The sequence below is a fragment of the Rhynchophorus ferrugineus genome, unplaced genomic scaffold (genome assembly GCF_030347505.1).
Source record: "Rhynchophorus ferrugineus isolate W39M unplaced genomic scaffold, kcgeb_rfMv2 rfM1, whole genome shotgun sequence".
Taxonomy (NCBI): domain Eukaryota; kingdom Metazoa; phylum Arthropoda; class Insecta; order Coleoptera; family Curculionidae; genus Rhynchophorus; species Rhynchophorus ferrugineus.
In genome coordinates, this window is record NW_027472580.1 from 18506404 (window position 1) to 18526021 (window position 19618).

The 19618-nt window shown below is 31.7% G+C and overlaps 2 protein-coding genes across 4 annotated transcripts; one reads left to right on the plus strand and one right to left on the minus strand.

Annotated features, from left to right (window-relative positions):
- Positions 1-1451: 1451 nt before the first annotated feature.
- LOC143204775 (uncharacterized) lies at positions 1452-15747 on the minus strand. 3 transcript variants are annotated; one of them, XM_076417591.1, is made up of 7 exons: positions 15613-15747; positions 12115-12204; positions 11785-12061; positions 6844-7073; positions 6620-6794; positions 2009-2194; positions 1452-1774 (listed from the first exon to the last, which is right to left on the minus strand). In XM_076417591.1, the coding sequence occupies exons 2-7, from the start codon at positions 12157-12159 to the stop codon at positions 1596-1598; spliced, it is 1092 nt and encodes a 363-aa protein (XP_076273706.1). In that variant the 5' UTR covers positions 12160-12204; positions 15613-15747; the 3' UTR covers positions 1452-1595. The 3 variants fall into 3 exon arrangements, with proteins under 3 accessions (XP_076273706.1, XP_076273701.1, XP_076273715.1); XM_076417586.1 differs by having other exon boundaries at positions 1454-1774; positions 6614-6794; XM_076417600.1 differs by having other exon boundaries at positions 1633-1774; positions 1944-2194; positions 6614-6794.
- Positions 15748-15982: 235 nt separating this feature from the next.
- On the plus strand, positions 15983-17545 carry LOC143189904 (uncharacterized). The gene is made up of 3 exons (XM_076393901.1): positions 15983-16579; positions 16631-17058; positions 17195-17545. Exons 1-2 carry the CDS (start codon positions 16431-16433, stop codon positions 16878-16880), a joined length of 399 nt encoding a protein of 132 aa, XP_076250016.1. The 5' UTR covers positions 15983-16430; the 3' UTR covers positions 16881-17058; positions 17195-17545.
- Positions 17546-19618: the final 2073 nt, after the last annotated feature.

Here is a 19618-nt window from a genome sequence, read left to right on the forward strand (position 1 = left end):
GTCACACAGGAGAATGGATTTATCAGATAACTGTGAACACAGAGTCAATTCTTGTTGAATTCATTCAGTTCTGCTCATTGATCCATCAAATAAGAATGCTTAGAACAGGAGATGAGTTGAATTTTAGACAAACGTCAAATGCAGCTAGAGTATATAACTGCCATTAAAAGTAACGGTAGTTTTTTTTTGTTGCACTTGACACCAAATGTATTGAGGAAACAAACGTCGTGTGAGTATGGAACCTATACCTAGACGGAAAGTTTAAGAATGACCAATGCAGCCTTTGTTACCATACTCACTTTCCTACTGTCTATCACTTAATTTTTACAGTAACTTACGCATTTTCCATCGAAAAATTTAAGTATAATTATGAAAATTTAGAAAATTACTTAATCACTGGACCTTCTCAAAATATAGTCGCTTTTTACGGAAGAGCGCCTGGGAATTATTACAAAGAAGGCAAAAACGGGTAACTGGTGATAGTGAATACTTTGAATAAGCCATTCATAATGCTTCTATATTAAATTCACATCGAGCAGTGTATTTCGCAAAAGGCTAAACAACAACACTGATTATGATACAACAACACAATTATTCTAAAAATGCTGGTACTAATTTAAGGTAACTAATTTAAGAGTATTAGACTATTAAAATCATTTTCAGTAAATACGTATACGGAACTTGAATATTATTAGAATTTAGAATTGCTGAAACTCTAAAAATCAACCAATGTTTGGATTTGAAAGTTCCAAGGGTCAAGTTTCAGAAAATATAAGGTGTTAATTCCAAAACGAAAATATAAATATAAAGATATGAAAAATTAACATCGGTATATGAATATATTTAAAGTAAATATATTATAATAATCTATTATAAAGAATTAAAAAATTAGTGGGAATACTACTTAAGCTATATTGAAACAAAAGTGTAAAATCCAGATAACAATCCTTCAAGCTACTTTAAGCAAAAGGTCGACTCCAGATAAATAACTAAATAAAATAAGGAAGACTAAAACCTAACAAACAATCTAATATCAGTTATAAACGACACACAAAATGTTGTAAATTTGTATCTAGTAAAATATTGATGCACATATACAATATTTTTAAACATTGAGATGCCAAATTAACCATAAAACATATATATATATATATATATATATATATATATATATCCTTAATTTTAAATCAAAATAATAATAAAGGATTTACTAAATTATTATATTCTAGCAACATTATATTAAAAAACATTGTTACAATTACAAAAATAAATAAAATAAATGTAAAAATTTAAATATTGAACAAGCTTAATATTTTCAGATATTAAATGAGAATGTATTTTTATATAACGTAAAAAAATTTAAACGTAAAAAAACTTCAAATTTAATAAATAACTCAAGCAAATATTATAAATGTTAAATTATAATAATGCTGAATTATTACAAACAAAAAATAAACATGTTTATTTCTCATTATTGTTCAGAAATATATGTAATTCTTAAATACTCTGAAACATTTCTATTTTAAAGGATATAACCTATAAACAGATTGTTAAAATTGAATGGTGTAATTGTGAATTCGTAAGCTTTAGATTTGTCACACTTCCGTTGGACTATGCCGGGGGGTTTTTGTCCCGGAATTTTTCATATCACCCCAGTGCTGAGCAGTATATTGGACATAGCCGGGATCTAAAGGACCGCTAGGTTTTTCGAAAACTTCAGCGTAACTATTCTGAGGCGGAACAACGGAAGGCACTACGTACTTAGTTGCTGTTCCTGAAAGAATGTAAACGACAACGCTGTTGAGGAGCGACAATAAATTGGACACAACACATGATACAAGCAGTGCATCTTTATTCGCAAACTCGTGTAACACAAAATCGGGGTTAGGACACAAAGAGCGACTAAGGTTAGTTAAATCACATCCAAAATGTGCGTCACATACTGGTGGAACAACGCCCAGCGATCATCTAATACCGATTACTCCATAATGTGTAGGACGAAATCTACCCTTTCGTATTTGGCTCCATACTGGCGAATGTAACTCGATATTGGGCGGAATGCTGGCGGTTTCATCGGTTTCACTACCTGCATCAGTAACGTCTTTTCCATATATACCAAACCTTCTCGAAGAATTAAGCTCTTCGCTCTTCATTGGTTTATATCCTCTTGAAGTTGGATCCAAGTGAATATAACCTAAAAAACAAATATATTAAAATTAGAAGCAGATGTTCTATATAATTGTTTGCAGGTGAATAACTTCTGGAAATTCCAAGTGGTACCAAATATATTTTCAATTTTCGTTTAGACTGAAATAACAGGTTAATTGAAAAGTTCCCGCCCTGACATATAGATGGCGTTACTAAATTCATATTTTTTTAGTTAGCTCTAACCCTCAAAAGATGCGTGTATAAATTTGGCTGCTATCGGATCATTAGTTTGTGAATTATAAAATTTTTAGTGAAGCAACTTTTGTTATTTTGAAAAAAAAAATGGATAAAAAGGAATTTCGCGTGTTGTTAAAATATTGCTTTTTGAAGGGAAAAAATACAGTTGAAGCAAAAACGTGGCTTGATGCCGAGTTTCTGAACACGGCCCCAGGAAAATCAACCATTAAGAATTGATATGTTAAGTTTAGACGTGGTGAAATGAGCACCGAAGACGGTGAATGGAGTGGACACCCAAAAGAGATTGTTACCGACGAAAACATTTAAAAATCCACAAAATGATTTTGAATGACCGTAAATTGAAATTGAATGGAATAGCGGACATTCTAAAGATAGCAACTGAACCTGTACATCATATCATTCACGAATATTTGGGTATAAGAAAGCTCTGTGCAAAGTGGGTGATGATTCAAAACAACGACGAGTTGATGATTCCGAGCAGTGTTTGAAGATGATCAAGCGTAATAAACCCGAGTTTTTGCATAGATATGTGACAATAGATGAAACATGGCACCATCATTTCACTCCGAAGTCCAATCGACAGTCTTCCGAGTGGACTTACACGATCAACACGCTCCAAATCGCGGGAAAACGGCTGGTAGGTACTTTGAAAAAGGAAGGACCATCAACAAAGACTATTACATAGCGTTATTGGACTTTGAAGTTTGAAGGATGAAATTGACGAAAAACGGCCGCATTTGAAAAAAAAGAAAGTGCTGCTTCACCAAGACAATGCTCCTTGTCACAGGTCAGTGAAAACGATGGCAAATATCCATGAATTGGGCTTCGAATTGCTTCCTCATTCCCCGTATTCTCCAGATCTGGCTCCCAGCGACTATTTCCTGTTCTCAGATCTCAAAAGAATGCTCGCTAGGAAGAAATTTTCGTCGAATGAAGAGGTGATCGCCGAAACTGTGGCCTATTTTGAAGCAAAGAACAAATCGTACTACAAAAATGGTATCGAAAAGTTGGAGGATCGCTATAATCAATGTATCGCCCTTGAAGGGAATTATATTGAATAAAAAAGTTAATTTTGACAAAAAATATGTGTTTTACTATGGTAGGCCGAGGACTTTTCAATTGGACTGTTATGAACAGATCGACAATATTGCTAGTTCCTCGGTAAATTCCCAGACAAATCAAAATAGGCACAGTTGTTAGGATAATTCCTGGTAGACCCTAATGCTTCTTCTATGAATTCATTCGTCTAACCAGAATTGATCAAATTATCGGAAAAGAGGAAAAAAATAAGACAGGTTGACGTTGACTTGCAAATCCTTCCTGAATTTCTCAAAACGTCCCTTTTAGGAGTAAACGTTTTTAGGAATTTAAACGAGTACTAAAAGTAGACTATTTGCAAAGAAGATCGAAGCTTTGGGAAAACTTTTCCAAGGACTTTCGACACATAGTCCTTGAAAGCTTGCAGTACAGGGTCACCAAAGGTGAACTGAAACAGATCCATTGCTAAGCGGTAGACTATTTCAATTCGAGAATACCAAAACTTAAAAAAAACGTATGAAAATTTGAATAGAAACATCGCAGTTCAAATCATCAAAGGCAAACTGGCGACCGAAGATGCTATCAGTATAAAAGTTCATATTTTCATATTTTCAAGTAAAGTAAAAGTGTATTCTTTAGAGTATATTGGCCGATATATCGATATTTTTTCAGCAAATATTTTTCGATATTTAAAAAAAATAAATAAAAATATTTCTTAAACATTATCAAAAACATTATAAAATAGGTACTTAATAATAAATATTTAGTGTAATTTAAAGGTTTATTAAAAATGTTACAGTTGCTGCAATAAAAATGTCGATATATTTTTCCCTCCAATATTTTCGATATATCGATATTTTTTAAATAATATCGAAAACTATATACTAAAATATATTTTCTAAAATATCGATATATCCAAATATCGATATTTTTCTCGACAGCCGACAGCCCTAACCTAAATCTTGTCGTAGAAGACCAGTTAGTATCAAGTTCTTTACGATACAAAAGACACCCCTTCCGTGCATTATCTCTAAATCAGTAAAATATTAGGTTCAAAGTATTATTATAAGTTTTAAGGCCAGTTGGCCGAAAAAAATTAAAGCTTCCGCTAAGCAGGATTTTAAAAAATTATGAAAATCAGTACTACTAAATCAGTACATTACAGTAATTATCAGAACGCTGAAACTAATGTACTGAACTTTTACAATAAGTAGAGTAACCAAATATATTTGTAATATGCTGCGGTATATAAGTCAGTGACTGTTTGAATGATATTTTTTCGACAAAAAAAAGCGTTTATATACAACGTGGGGCAAAAGTCCCACTACCATTTTCACTGCCTATCACTTTTCTCAAAGAAAAGATAAATAAGTTTGGTTTTCATAAAAAGTTTATACGGTCCTTACATTTTTTGTAGTTATGATTGACAAATTATATCGGCTAATGGTGATCGCGATTCACTATGCAACTTTCGACTCTTTTTAAGGCCTGTTTCATGACGTTCTGCAATATCTGAGGCTGATTTGATTTCTTCAATTTTGTGACGAATATTGTATTAAGATGTTGAATCGTTTGGTAACAGTAACAGCAACACCTTGGTCATTTTTAAAAAAGTAGGGACCAATGATGTTTGCAGCATGAGTACCACACCATATAGTTGTTTTTAGTGGATGATGCAATGAGGTTTCATGAATAAATTGAGGATTCTGTGTTCCCCAAAACCGACTGTTCTGTTTATTGATGTGGTCACTGAGTTACTCATTATCAATTTAGATGAAAAATCTTCAATTTCACCAGACAGCCTTAGGATTGCATTACTTTACTTTTGATCAGGGTCTCTCGGTAGCAATTTTTGGACTAATTGAATTTTGTACGGGAATATTTTCAAAACAGTTTTCAAAATTCGCCTTAAAGTGCGTGCAGAAATGTTTAACTGGGAATTATGTCTAAATTGATGTTTCTGTAGACGCTGCAACACTATTGCGCATTAGAGCCACATTTTCAGCGTTACGAGACATCCGTTGTCTTCCAAAACGAGGCCTGTCTGCTGTCGCACCGTACTGTCGAAAATTCGCATGTAAACGATAAATTGTGGTTTTGTGGGGCACTGGACAATTAGGATATTTTTGACGCAATTTCCGCCAAGTGGCAATAATGGAACGATTATTTTCAATAAATATTGTCACTATGTCTGCTCGTTCTTGTGGCGTATATTTATCCATAATAAAATTTGTCTACTGAGCTAAACGTCACATAATCAAGATGGCACGCAACCAAAATGGTAGCGGGACTTTTGGCCCATCTGTTATAATCCTGTTTTTTTTTCCATTTTTTTAAATTCTGTCCAAGTAATAGCTTTTCTCCAGGCCCCTAAAAATAGGCGTTTGTATCAGTGATGATGTGTTTATTCAGCTCAAATTTCTTACCAACCTCGAAATTCTGCAGGTTTGGAAACAGGAAATAGTCATAGGGGTCTATACCTAGACGATATACTATATGAGAATGCAGTTGGTCGCTCAATATATGGTTTTGTGTCATGGTGACTACACAGGTGTGCACCTCTGCAATGTCTTGATGGAATCTTATACCGATTGAAGCTGAACATTGCCCAACAATCTTTTGAATAGGTGACACAGTTGGCCCTATGGTCTTTTGTTGAAGATAGTTTTTTTACAATCAAATATTCATGTAAAATATAATATACTCGCTCAGTTGAAATACCTGCAACCTGAGCTACCTGACGTACTTCCATACTCCGATCGTCCAATATCATTTCATGAATTTTATCGACGATATCGGCAATGATGTCCTGCTTTGAGCAACCTGTATGTTCGACTTTATTTGTGCTGGTACGACCACAACGGAACTGAGTAAACAAGTTCTTAATCCATAGTATTTAGCAATTATTTCATTGGTTTTGGTGAAATTTTTTAGCAAAAAATAATGCTTAATCTGCATACGAAAATATTTTTGCCATTTTTGTTAGGATTCGATAACTTGTTTACTATAAGTGGCTAACAAAAACATACTAAATAACGCAGCTTCCTTAAAGTCCTACAGTAGCCTATTAATAGGTGGTAGTTGAGGGCAAAAAGTGATGTTTTTTAATGTTGCTTTGCGGGATATTCAAAAATTCACTAATATTAGATGTATAATTATATTAACTTACTCTTACTGGAAAATACTGGATCTTTAAATGTACTCGTGGGATCTGGCCTAGTAGGCGCTATTCCATTTTTATAACGATCGTTCGTTACTCCGTTTAATATTTTATTTTTACCATTTTTTCCATTCGTTCGTTCATCTGCTTCATCGCCGATATCAATTGCACGTTCAGATCGATCAATTTCCTACAATAAATACCGTAAGATAGTATTACAAATATTTTTACTTCGTTACCCTTTCAAGGTTATGAAGTTGGTCAATGATACTTTGCTGATTTCCATTATTGCTATTATCGAAACCATTCTTGCCTTGTTTCTCAATCGGGGCTGATGATTTCTTCGCTTTTGGTGAACCCATGTCTAATAAGAATAATGCTCCTGTGACCAGCGATAGTGTTCCCAAAACAGCAGCGTTGTCGATTAAATCTGCCGGAACTGAATCTATAGCGGCAAAGCATAAACTACCTGGAATATACGAGCATTATTTTATTAAAAATTGTAACACTTTAACTTTATTTAATAATATTTGATTGTTGTGATTGTTGTAATGCTAACAATGTCAGCTCAAAATTAGAAATACCAGCTCAAAATTAGAAATACTGCAATATAACAGGATACATTGCTTAAAAAATATCTCCGGATTAGGCACATGCGCATTATCCTGCATAGAAAGAAAAATAAAATAGAATAAACTATATTGCCTTCCTTTTCTAATGGCGGTCATTTTTTAATAATTATTAAATTGTTGTGTTATTCTTGGTGTTTTAACATACATTGGTTTTAAAATATGAAAGAACAAGAGTAAGTGCAGAATGTAAGGTTAAATGTTTAAAAGTAACATAAAATCTAAAGAGCATCAATTTTATTTATAGTGGGAATGTTAGTTGCCAGATTTATAATACATTATTTTGAACGACATCCAGTTGGTATCAACGTATGCCAAAATTTAATGAAAACAAGAGCAGAGAAGAAAATGATTCTTGTTGTGTTGGAAGTAGTCAAGTCATTAATGAATTTTGTCCACCAAGAATAGTAGCAAAAATTGTAGTAACTGCTGAAAATTAGACATTTATTTTAAAGAATGAAAGTCGAATAATGTGAAATTCAGAGAAGAAGAAATTATAAACCATTTTGCTAAGATGTAAGAACAGTGTACAGTGATACCATGAAATAATTAACTTTTCTAACAAAAGTAGACCTAGATCAAACAAACAAAAACAAACAAAATAAAACTGTCAACGACATTCTAATGATTTAATGACAAGGAAAATACAATGCATTATTATATAAAAGTATAGGTAAATAAATTATTGTTTTGTAAAAATGATGATGTATTGACTGAGATATATTTTTGCTTAAAAGTACGATCATGCATTCGTTTTAGGCTAGTATATGTACAATATGTTTATTGAAAGCTCGAGTTAATCAATTCATTAATGGAGTTTGTGGATAGTAACAAAAATTGCAGTAACTATCATAGGTGATTTTTGAAGATTTTTAGGATAATTTCACTGCTTACATATACAGTGGTGGCCTTTTCGTTTGGTCTTAACTATATTGGCTGGGTTTGATCTAAACGATTTTGGTCTTTTTTATGGTAATGTTTATTTATATAGTTCTTGGAGTTCATGCTAGTTGTTCAAATATGTAAATTAATTTAAATACAACGCCTTTATAATAATAGAAAGGCATATAGAAATTATTTTTTTTCTTTCAATTTATTCAATAATTTTTTGAATAAAATGTCTTATTTTCAATGTTTATTTCCCTTCTTGTATATAGTTTCAACATTAAATCAATTATTTATCAAACTGTGTGTATATTTATTTATAAAAAAATAATTTATATCTAAAAAAGAGTAAGTAAATGAAGCCGTATATACGCCAAACTTTCATTTATTCTTTGTTTCAAAAACAAATAGAGCACAGTGAGTGCAGACGTCAAATCCGAAGTTATTTGTTGAACTGATGATTGAATAAAGTAAAAACCACATAAACATGGCAATATTAAACTAAACTATCAATAAAGGAACTACTTCTTGATAATCAAAATCCGTAACACATAATTCAATCAACTAGATAAAGTAATAATAAAGTTATAAGACGGGGTTTCTGTATACCATTACCAACTCGTATTTTCTAAAAAATTTAATCACCGATAAGAACCACCCTAATAAAACTTATACAAAACTCTATCCATAGTTCCTAATTATGAGTCTTGGTATTATTTTACGGTCAAAGCAAAGCGAAAAATGTTTTAAAAAATCCCTCAAAATGGATTGTTTGAACACTTATGAATAAGTTTTTCATATGAAGAAACTTATCATATCCCGATATATAATAAGTAACTCATTAAGTAATAATAACAAGAAGAAATCTGTTTAATGAATATTCCAACATATTAGGCACTTGCATGTGTTAGGATCAGGTCAATTAAAAAGTCCCCGGCCTACCATAGTAAAACACATTTTTTTAGCTAAATTAGTTTTTCTAATTCAACATAATTGCCTTCAAGGGTGACTACACTGATTATAGCGACCCTCTAACTACTTTTCGATACCATTTTTGTAGTACTTTTGATCGTATTATACTACGATCACCTCTTCATTCGACGAAAATTTCTTTCCAGCGAGTATTCTCTTATTCAGATATCTACCGGTCTCACTTAAACAAATTGGATGACATATTATTGCAAAAACGACCAGCGAAAACGAGTAACAGGCGCAAAGCCATTCTCATCTAGGATAATGCTCGAACATTAACTGACAAAAACATGATATTAAAACCTTATTCATCAATTAACTTTTTTATTTTATTAATAGAACATAAACAAAAATTACATCTAGATTCCTCAACTATGTCTTAGGAAATAGAGTCCAAGGTTATTAAAAACACCGTATTTTCAATTATAATATGTCCCCATTTAGATCTTAATTATATAGTTTACTGCGATGATAATTCACCTCATAAACAAATCCAGTTGTTTATTTTATGTCGTCACTATAATTCGATGACAAGATCGCTTATAGAATATTTTACATGTGATTATTAGTTTTTTTTTCAGTTTAATTCTGCCCTTTCTTCATTTACATGTTCGATTTTTTTAAATGAAGTTTGGCTTGAAACGTTTTTCTAGATTATATTCAGACTGTGATGGAAATTGTGTAGAGATAAAGGTACCCTAATAATGTAATAAGGTATGTATTAGTATATTCAATCACAAAATTGCTCATTTGAATTATATCCTGTAGTAATTTCATTAAGTAGGTGTTTCTATGGAAAATGTAAATTTCGCATGATCCCAAGTCTTAATACGGTATATCTGTACCTTAAAAACAAACTTTAAACTGTAACTCTCTTTCTTCTTTCAAGCACTACTTCCCAAATATTCTAGTTACTGTTCGTTAATCGCTAATTTCATTGGCGCTCTTTTCACAACTTTCAGTAGCTATAGATAGTTCGAAATTTATAATTTGTAACATTCTTTGGTAAGATCCTATTTCGACTATAGGAGAAAATTCAAATATAATTAGATGACGTGAATTAGGTCGGAATATTATCAAGATTTACATTATCACAAGAATGAATCTACAAGCTAACAGGCCCTACTTGAGTTTGCAGGGTTGCAGAATTTATAATGGCTAGTTCTTCGTGAGAATTCTCTAAGTACATTTGAAGTTAAATTAATTAAATAGAACTTTCAATAAACTATAATGTCGCGTTTTAGACGATTCGATAAAGAGAAAGGAAAGATATTTACATTTTCATAGGATACAAGCTCTTTGTATAACGTCACATTTTCTTCTGACTAAATACTTTTGACATATTTATCAAACATTGCATTTAAAATTTTGCAACTATGAATATAAATATTAGAATTTTTTACTGATTACTTAATTTAGTCCATCCTATGCGTACAAATGCTTGCTTACCTGTAATAAACTTTAATACACTACACAAATTCCTTATATACTTATAAGTTATGTGGTTTGTCTGTTTGATTGTTCTGAATTGATTAGTATTTTTTCTCGGCAATATTTAAACACTAATGTATCGTATCTCTCAGACAGACATTTTATTGTCAAACAGGGTGACGAATACACTGACCTACAGTCCATATATTCGGGTGTTCCGCAGGACAGTGTTCTCGGCCCATTGTTATATCTTATGTACACAGCTGACCTACCGACCCCACGAAACACTACTGTTGCAACATATGCTGAAGATACAGCGGTATTATCATCACACCAGGATCCAATATCAACCACAAAAAACCTCCAACTTCATATTAACAAAGTCGAATTGTGATTGAAAACGTGGCGCATCAAAGCAAATGAGACAAAATCTACCCATATGACATTCACCCTTTGCAGAATAACATGTCCCTCAGTAAAATTGAATAATCATGAACTTCCGAAAGCAGACAGCCTTAAATATCTGGGAATGTATTTTGATCGACGTCTGACTTGGAAAAAAAATATAGTGACAAAACGCAAACAGCTTGGGCTTAAACTATACCAAATGTATTTGCTGATAGGGCGCAAATCTAAATTATCATTAGATAACAAGGTTTGACTGTATAAGTCAATACTTAGGCCCATCTGGACCTATGGTATTGAACTGTGGGGTACTACTAGCAAATCTAACATAGATATCCTCCAGAGGTTTTTATGTGTCCAACGAATTAATTCAACGCGATATCCCCATAGAACCTATAAGGAGTGTGATTCGAAGTACTAGTGCGAAATACTCTGAAAGACTATTAGTGCATCCTAATGCACTCGCCAAACAGTTAAATGTGCGCGATGGCAGTGAAGTGCGTAGGCTCAAACGCAAACTACCATACGAACTGGTTAATAGACACATAGAGTGAAATTTAATGATTTCTAGAATAAATTAGAATAGTCATTAGAATAGGTTAGGATAGACTTTAAAATAAGTTAGAATAGTATTTAGAATAAGATTTAGATTATAAATTGTACTGCAGATCACTTCTGAAGTGATCTTCTACATGTTAGGATGGTTATATTATATAACAGAAATCAAACAATAATACTTATTGCCCACGGGCAGATTGTTGACGTTCCAAGAGATTAATTTTTAAAAAATGTCTTAATTTATAAAATTTTTAAAAAATGTCTTAATTTATAAAATTTTTGTACATAATAATAACTTACCAATAACAATAAATAATATGGAACCTACTCCTAAGAAAACCAACTCCACTATTCTCTTTTCTGTTGGCAATTCGCCGAGGATATTTCCTATTAGTAAAACAGAGGTAATTATGAGATATCCTCCGAAGGTGGTGTCCGCTACAGAACTGCCGACTCGATCCCAGGTAACGTTATTTAATAAACTCCATTCTCTGGACAGTTTTTGTAAATACAGAAACAGGCTTCTCGTTTCATCGTCCGTGACTCTTTTACAAACTAAACAGGACAGAGCTAAAAGCTGTTGATATAATATTAATAAACAGTAAATAAAATATTCATAACAAAACCTACGACTTCAATAATCTTCAATAAGGTCCATCCATTGCAATTCGCCATATTTCAAGTAAAGTTTCGTAAATCTAGCATGATATAACTCGATTTCTAGAAAATAATGAATATTAAAATTCAATATTTTAAGCATCTGTTCAAAAAAGGGACAATATACACTTTTTTCTGGCGTGATCTACCTATAGACATAAAAGTAATTGGCTGTTTACTTCACTAAAACAAAGTTGTAGAAATTATGTTGTCATTTTATTAAGTATTAAAACCACCATCAACAATTGAATTAACTTGACATTGAAAGCCCATCAATTTATTGAAATGTTATTGAACCAGCAGTGTTGACTTGAAGATTGAGTTTTACTTAAATAACAATTTAATTAATGCATAATGAAGAAAAATTCAATATTCAGTATATGATAAACGGAATATATGTTATTCTTTGATTTGAAGAAATCTGCTTCCGAAACTTATGGTGATGCTGCTCCATCATATCCAATTATCCGTTTTGGTTTTAACATTTCAAAATTAGATATTTTGATGTCTAAGAGAAAAAATGTCCTGGAGGAACTGTCTTGACTTCAGACATTTTAGCAGCTGGTAAATGAACTTCTTCCAGGCGATATGCGATGGGAAAGATTCAATAGGAGGGAAAAGAGACACCACACAAATTAACTGAAAATGCCAATTCGCACAATTTCAACACCACAGCTTCATTGCTTGCAGGTATAAAAGAAGACCTCTTCTGTGGGGTATTACGAATGGCGATGGACACATTCTAGGAATTGTGAAATATACGCTGTTGCAGCTCGACTACGATTTTCTGCTGCACCTAGCGTACTTACCAGGCATAGTTAAAAATTTTCATATTGATACAGCATAGTTTGGCTGGTACACGGTCCCGAAATGATGAAGGACGTAAATCGATCGATGATTATATTGTTTCTAAACCAACATTGTTAATAAATAATAATCTTTTAAAAATGAAAAATTGATCACAATACATGTAAGCGTCTAATATTAAAGAACTCATATATTCTGTAGGTAGTTCTTCTTACAATTACGGAGTTACTGATTATTATTTATATTGGGCTTAAAGCTGACGATGGTGTTATATTCACTAAGACGTCTGATGTGTTAAAACTATTTGATTTAGAACCATTCAGCCCTTAGACACAGCTTAATTTTTACGAATTTAAAAACAGTATGCTGTATATATTCCATCTTAAAAATGATAATGATCCAGATGCGGGAAGCAATACGTGCGTTAATCAACCAATGTAAAAACGCAGAATATAATAATTCTGATAAATTTGTCAAAAATATTTATGTCTCCCACATCAAAAAGTATAGTGACTAATTCGATTCTGATTCCACGATATCCTCAGCAAAACTTTAGAGTCACGAATATTCTGTGCTAACGAGGATTGCTCTCCTGGACTAACCCATGACTTTTCGTTTTTGTCTTAATAGATCAATTTTTCACCGCCAGTTAAAAGACGCCACAGAAAACCCTTTATATCTGCCTAGCAAGCAATGACATTTTCAGTCATTTCGTATGTTAACCACCAAATTTAAAACATTGAACATTGAAATCAGAACCGGCAACGGAGATACATCATTAGTATCTGTATACACAAAATAACTCAAAAATACTAAATAGAAATTATTGTATATAGTTAATTTATGTAACAGTTGTTTATATTGATACTTTGCATTTGCACCAATAGATATCGCAAATCAAAATACATACAAGCACTTAATATATTGTCTATTCAAAATAGCAGTGAACTCACGTCATTAATATGTGGCAGTCGAAAGTTGCAAATTCGTCTTAGAGTCAGACAATATTTTTTCCTTTACATTTTATTATATATAAAAAGAGATAGAATGTTGTTTGACAAGTTCGAACATAATATAACCGAATGAGCCTGCAAAAGTCGTCTGTTTGTCAAACGTCTGCAAAATTCTTCAAAATATTATAATTACGGGTTATAAACCGACAAACATTATTTTAACGCATTGTTTTAATAAATTTCAAATTGGCGCCGTTTTTTTATGAAAATATTTTTAGCGTATTACAGCTGCGCTGAATATTAATATGGGGATAGTCACTAAAATATCTCAAAAATAAAAAAACAATATAACCTTAAATTCACCAAAAAGAAACCGTCTTTATGCGAAACGGGGGATATATAGCTATATTAGAGATCAAATAAACGAAATGTATAAAAATAGTAAGTATATTTTTCAATCGAAATATAATTTAATACGATTACTTCAGAGGAAATTGTTAGTCTGTAAAGTATCCATAAAAAGCTAAAAGATATGCATTTATTTGAGAGATGTTCTACATCCCTTCATACACTATTGGATAATATAAAATTTTAGTGGTGTAAAGATTACCCACGAACGGGATTAACAGAACTTCTAGACATTGCTTTTAAAAGAATAGAATCTTTAAAAACATATAACAAAACCAAGGAAGAATTATTATCACAATTTGTACATGTAGATGAGACATGGACATTTCAGAATGGTACACTGATGGAAAAAAGTAAACGTTGTAATAACTCCCTTAGTTATAGTTTAAAGATAAGAATTTTGTTATATGTAAAAATCAAAAAGTACTAAAACTCAGTGTTGATGCGGCAAGATTGCGTCATCAATTCAGTTGACGTGGGTTCATTGCTGTTTGGAATAGTCTATAAATCTAGTTTTATAAAAAAAATATGTACACAGGTAGCAACAGAACAAACTAAGGAGAAATAAAATAATATCAAAATGACTTTACAAGGAAACATTACATGGAACGAAACAAGAGCTTTCTAATGAAAGTAAAATATATTCTTCGGATATACAATTGTTAATTAGGTGGATTAGGCCTTCGGTCGATACGCTACATAAGAACGTTTTCTAGCCTAGAACTCTACCTAAACTAGTGTGGAAAATAGTTCAATGTAAATATAATAAAACAACTCTAACCTATAAATTATCGTAGCTGTATAATTAGTTATAGTTTAAAGATAAGAACAACTCAAAGTTGATGCAGCAAGATTGCGTCATCAATTCAGATGACGTGGGTTCATTGCTGTTTTGAATAGTCTATATATCTCTAAAGCTTTAAATAATTTGTTAAAGTGATTACATTATATACATTTGTATACACAAATATAGCAAAAAACTAAAATAATTAATTTAAATAAAATATAATTAATAAAATAAATACAATTTTAATTAAAAGTAATTAGTAAATAAGAAATAAAACAAAACATTTTAAACCAAAAATATACTTAATTGAATCTCTAGTTGTATTAAATACACACACTCGCACACAAAACTAACCAGATCATAATGAAACATAAAACTAATATATATTATTAACAGTTTTTAGAACTTTTAATAATGTGTACTTCAAAAAATTTATGTAGTAATATATACCGTAACTAAACAAGTATTTTAAAAATAAATTACCAACATTTTGATATAAAATAAAAATTCCTTTACCTTTTATAAACTAACGAAACAAAGACACCCACACAATTATTAATTATCACCACATATGCCCTAGTTAGAGCTCTTTACCGTCAATAACACCACATATGATATTCACCGAGTGATTATATGCTACTGAAACCCCATCGATAGATAAAAACGTACTTTTGTACGAATAATTATTTCTTATTAAAAGCGAATACGAAAACTATGAGTTCGATAAAACAACTATGGGAAACCTGTTCATTTTTATGAAAAATTCGTACATTGTTTTCATAAGAATGTTAATTTTAGGAGACCTTCAAGGAATGCGATTTTTTTATTATACGTAATTGCCATATATATATTAAGTTAGTTATAGAAACACAATGGTTCCTAATGTTGAAAACAGTGGTTATGTATGATTTTATAATTATGTATACCATTCTTCTATAAAACATTTTACATTATCGCATATTGTTCATAATCGTATGAAAAGAATAAGAATGGCGGTGAATAAATTTAATAAAATTGTAGTCTGATTTAGTTGTTAAAAGGTAATCTTATTTAAAATTAAATAAAACTGAATGACTTGGTTAAAAAAAAGTACATCACTACCATTAAAGCCAGGCTCTTACTTATTCATTTAAAAAATTAAAAGTTAAACGTTCGAATAACTATCGATTAGGTTTTGTTAGTCAGAAAACAGGAATTGTTTTATTCCTGGTGCAGAATTAGTGTTTTCTTCTAAGTCCAATGGTGACTATCATGGAGAAACGAATCATAACTTGTTTTTGCAGCAGTTTGAAAATCAGCTCTTAAAGAACTTGGAGGGAGCATCAGTTATTGTTATGTACAATGCACCATATCATAGTACACTGCTAGAAAAAATCCCATCAAGTGCATCAACAAAGGCTGCATTTAAGGAATGGTTTAAAGTACATAAAATAAGTTTCGAGGAAACCATGTCAAGGAATGAACTATTTCAAATTATTACTCGGTAAATATACATGAAATATTTAATTGCATTTTATATAATTTACTTTTTTAGAAATAAGCCTGAGAAAAGATACATGGTGGATCAGATTACTGAACGTTATGGCCACAAAGTATTACGTCTCCCTCCCTATCACTGCATATTTAATCCAATTGAGTTGATATGGGGTATTGCAAAGAATTATTGCAATGGACATTCAAACCAGAACTGTCTGGATTTATGCAATGAGGCATTGTCGAAAATAACACCTTCGGTTTGTGTGAGCTCGATCAGACACGTTGAAGAAGAAATTAACAAATGGTAGAACCTTGAGGAAGTTTTTGATAGAAATAAACACCTTAATTACTAACTTGATTAGTGTTTCTGAAAGTGACAGTGATTGAATAAAACTTAATGAATGTTGGTTTATGATTCAATGCTGACAATTATCAAGAGAGAATGATGAAAGAGGAAACAAATCCAAACAGGAAACAAAGACAAAGGTCAGTATAAAATTAATATACTCAAATTGTATTATAGAGTGTGACAGCTTTATGAGCATGTGTGTTATTGTTCAGAATATAAATAAACTTTTGGTTAAAATGTATGAGGAGAGAAATAATACTAACTGTTTTGCAGATATGGCAAATGAATTAAGGAGAATGCAGTGATTAAATGTAGTTTTATCAAAAAAATGTATCCAGGAATTAACATGACAAATGAATGAGAAATATAGTAATGTCATAATGACTTTACAAGAATACATTGCATCGAAAGAAACAAGATCTAAGCATAAAACAAAAATATGCTCTTTAATGAAACTAAAATGCATTATTCAGATATACAATTGTTAATTAGGTGGACTAGGCCTTCGGGGGATACCACATCATAAAAAATCTTGCCTAGAATTCTACCTATACTAGTGTGGAAAATAGTTCAATGTATATATAATAAAGCAACTCGAACCAATAAATTATTGTGGCAGTATAATTAATTGTAGTTTTAAGTTCTTTGATAATATATGCTTAAGATGTATTATAATAAAATAAATTATAATACATAACATATTTGTTTCATTATTTTATTTAAATTAGAATTTATGATATGTCAGAGCCAAAATGCCATGCCATGCTCAGAGTTGCTTAAGAGGTCACGTGTGTCACTACTGTTTTAAATAGACTATACCTTCATGCCAGTAATGTCATTCAGATAATCGACTGATGAAATTTATAGACAACTGATATTTTGTATCAGAGAACTTTTTAATTAGCCTTCAGATATTTAACATATATTTTGTATTTTGATCAGCAATAACTAATGGTGAAAACGCAGAGTAAAAAAAAAGTCTTAACAAGTGTTGAACAGTTTAACGTAACCGTCCGTTTTTACTTAATGATCTTCTGAATATCACTATTTTTGCTCAAATCTCCATGGGACACCCTATATTTTTCGTAGTTTTTCAATTTTTGGTGACTCCAAATTCCACGGCTGAGAAACTGCTTTTGGTGGTCGTGCCCGCTGAACTGCAAGCTTCTGTCAAAATTCCAATCGGCTATGTTAATTAACATCAACACCAGTCTGCCTTTGGTGATTTATACACCGAACTGTGGTGCTTGTACTGGGAATCCGCAGACTATTATATTATAGCGACCCTCCAACTTTTCGATACCATTTTTGTAGTACGATATGTCCTTTGCTTCAAAATAGGCCCCAGTTTCGTCGATTGCCTCTTCATACCACGAACATTTCTTAACAGCGAGCTTTCTTTTGAGATTTGGGAATAAGAATTAGTAGCTGGGCGCCAGATCTGGAGAATATGGTGGATGAGGAAGCAATTCCAAGCCCAATTCATGGATTTTTGACATGGCGCTTTATCTTGGTGAAGCAGCACTTTCTTTTTCTTCAAATTTGTCCGTTTTTCGGCGATTTCATCCTTCAAACGGTCCAACAACGCTATGTAATAATCGCTGTTGATGGTCCTTCTTTTTTCAAGGTAGTAATGAAAATTATTCCATGCGCATCCGAAAATACAGACGCCACAACCTTGCCAGCCGACTGTTGCGTTTTCCTACGCTTTGGAGGGGTTTCATCGTGTGGAGTCCACTCGGATGACTGTCGATTGGACTTCGGAGTGAAATGAAGGTGTCATGTTTCATCCATTGTCTCATATCGATGCAAAAACTCGGGTTTATTACGCTTGATCATAAGTGAAAGTGAGTGAGCTTACGCCGCACCCACTTTGCACAGAACTTTCTCGTATAACTTTCAAATATTCGTGAATGATATGATACACATGTTCAGTTGATGTTTTTAGAGTGTCTACTATTTCATTTATTCATTTCATTATATTCAAAGTTTCAATTTATGGTCATTCAAAATCATTTTGTGGATTTTTTAATGGTAACAACCTGTTTTGGGCGTCCACTGCGTTCACCGTCTTCGGTGCTCATTTCACCACGTCTAAACTTAGGATACAATCCACAAAAAAAAACAGGCAAATACTAACGGGAAAAATTATAAACGGTAATATAACCAATTAACATGCAAAAGATAAAACACCTTTTTTTCCTCGCAATTTGTTAATTAAATTTATTTGTTAAAAGGTTAAGGATTTGAAATATAGGATCGATTGTTTTAAAACACCTTGAACAGAGAAAAATCACATCATTGTATTCTCAAGTTTATGATTTGAAACGTAAACATATCTTTTGGTTTTATGTGTCCGCCTATTGAATTTATATTTACGTGCATTATTAATACTTAACGAGTGGCATTGATTTTGCCACAGTTTAGTTCTTGCTACTATTTTTGTTTGATCATAAAGCGATAATTTTATTTTTATACAAAGTATTTAAGTATTCTGATCATTTCTTCACTTTGCTAAATACTAAATACTTTAGGATAAGTCTTACTGAAAAACTTTGTTGGAAGAAGTGTATGGAAAAGGAAATAAAAGAACTCTAATTAAAATACAAGATATATATTGGTTATTTAAAATTAACTAAAAACTGAAAAATGAAATGACCTTTAGATATTGAATGGTGGTACATAGATGTAATATCT

Coding starts and splice junctions, on each gene's coding strand:
- LOC143204775 (XM_076417586.1), bottom strand. CDS start 12,159: ATGGCGAATTGCAATGGATGGACCTTATTGAAGATTATTGAAGTC. Junction 6,795..6,843: donor AACTTCATAACCTTGAAAGG/GTAACGAAGTAA, acceptor TATTTATTGTAG/GAAATTGATCGATCTGAACG. Junction 1,775..2,008: donor ATGGAGCCAAATACGAAAGG/GTAGATTTCGTC, acceptor ACATTCTTTCAG/GAACAGCAACTAAGTACGTA.
- LOC143189904 (XM_076393901.1), top strand. CDS start 16,431: ATGTACAATGCACCATATCATAGTACACTGCTAGAAAAAATCCCATCA. Junction 16,580..16,630: donor CTATTTCAAATTATTACTCG/GTAAATATACAT, acceptor TTACTTTTTTAG/AAATAAGCCTGAGAAAAGAT.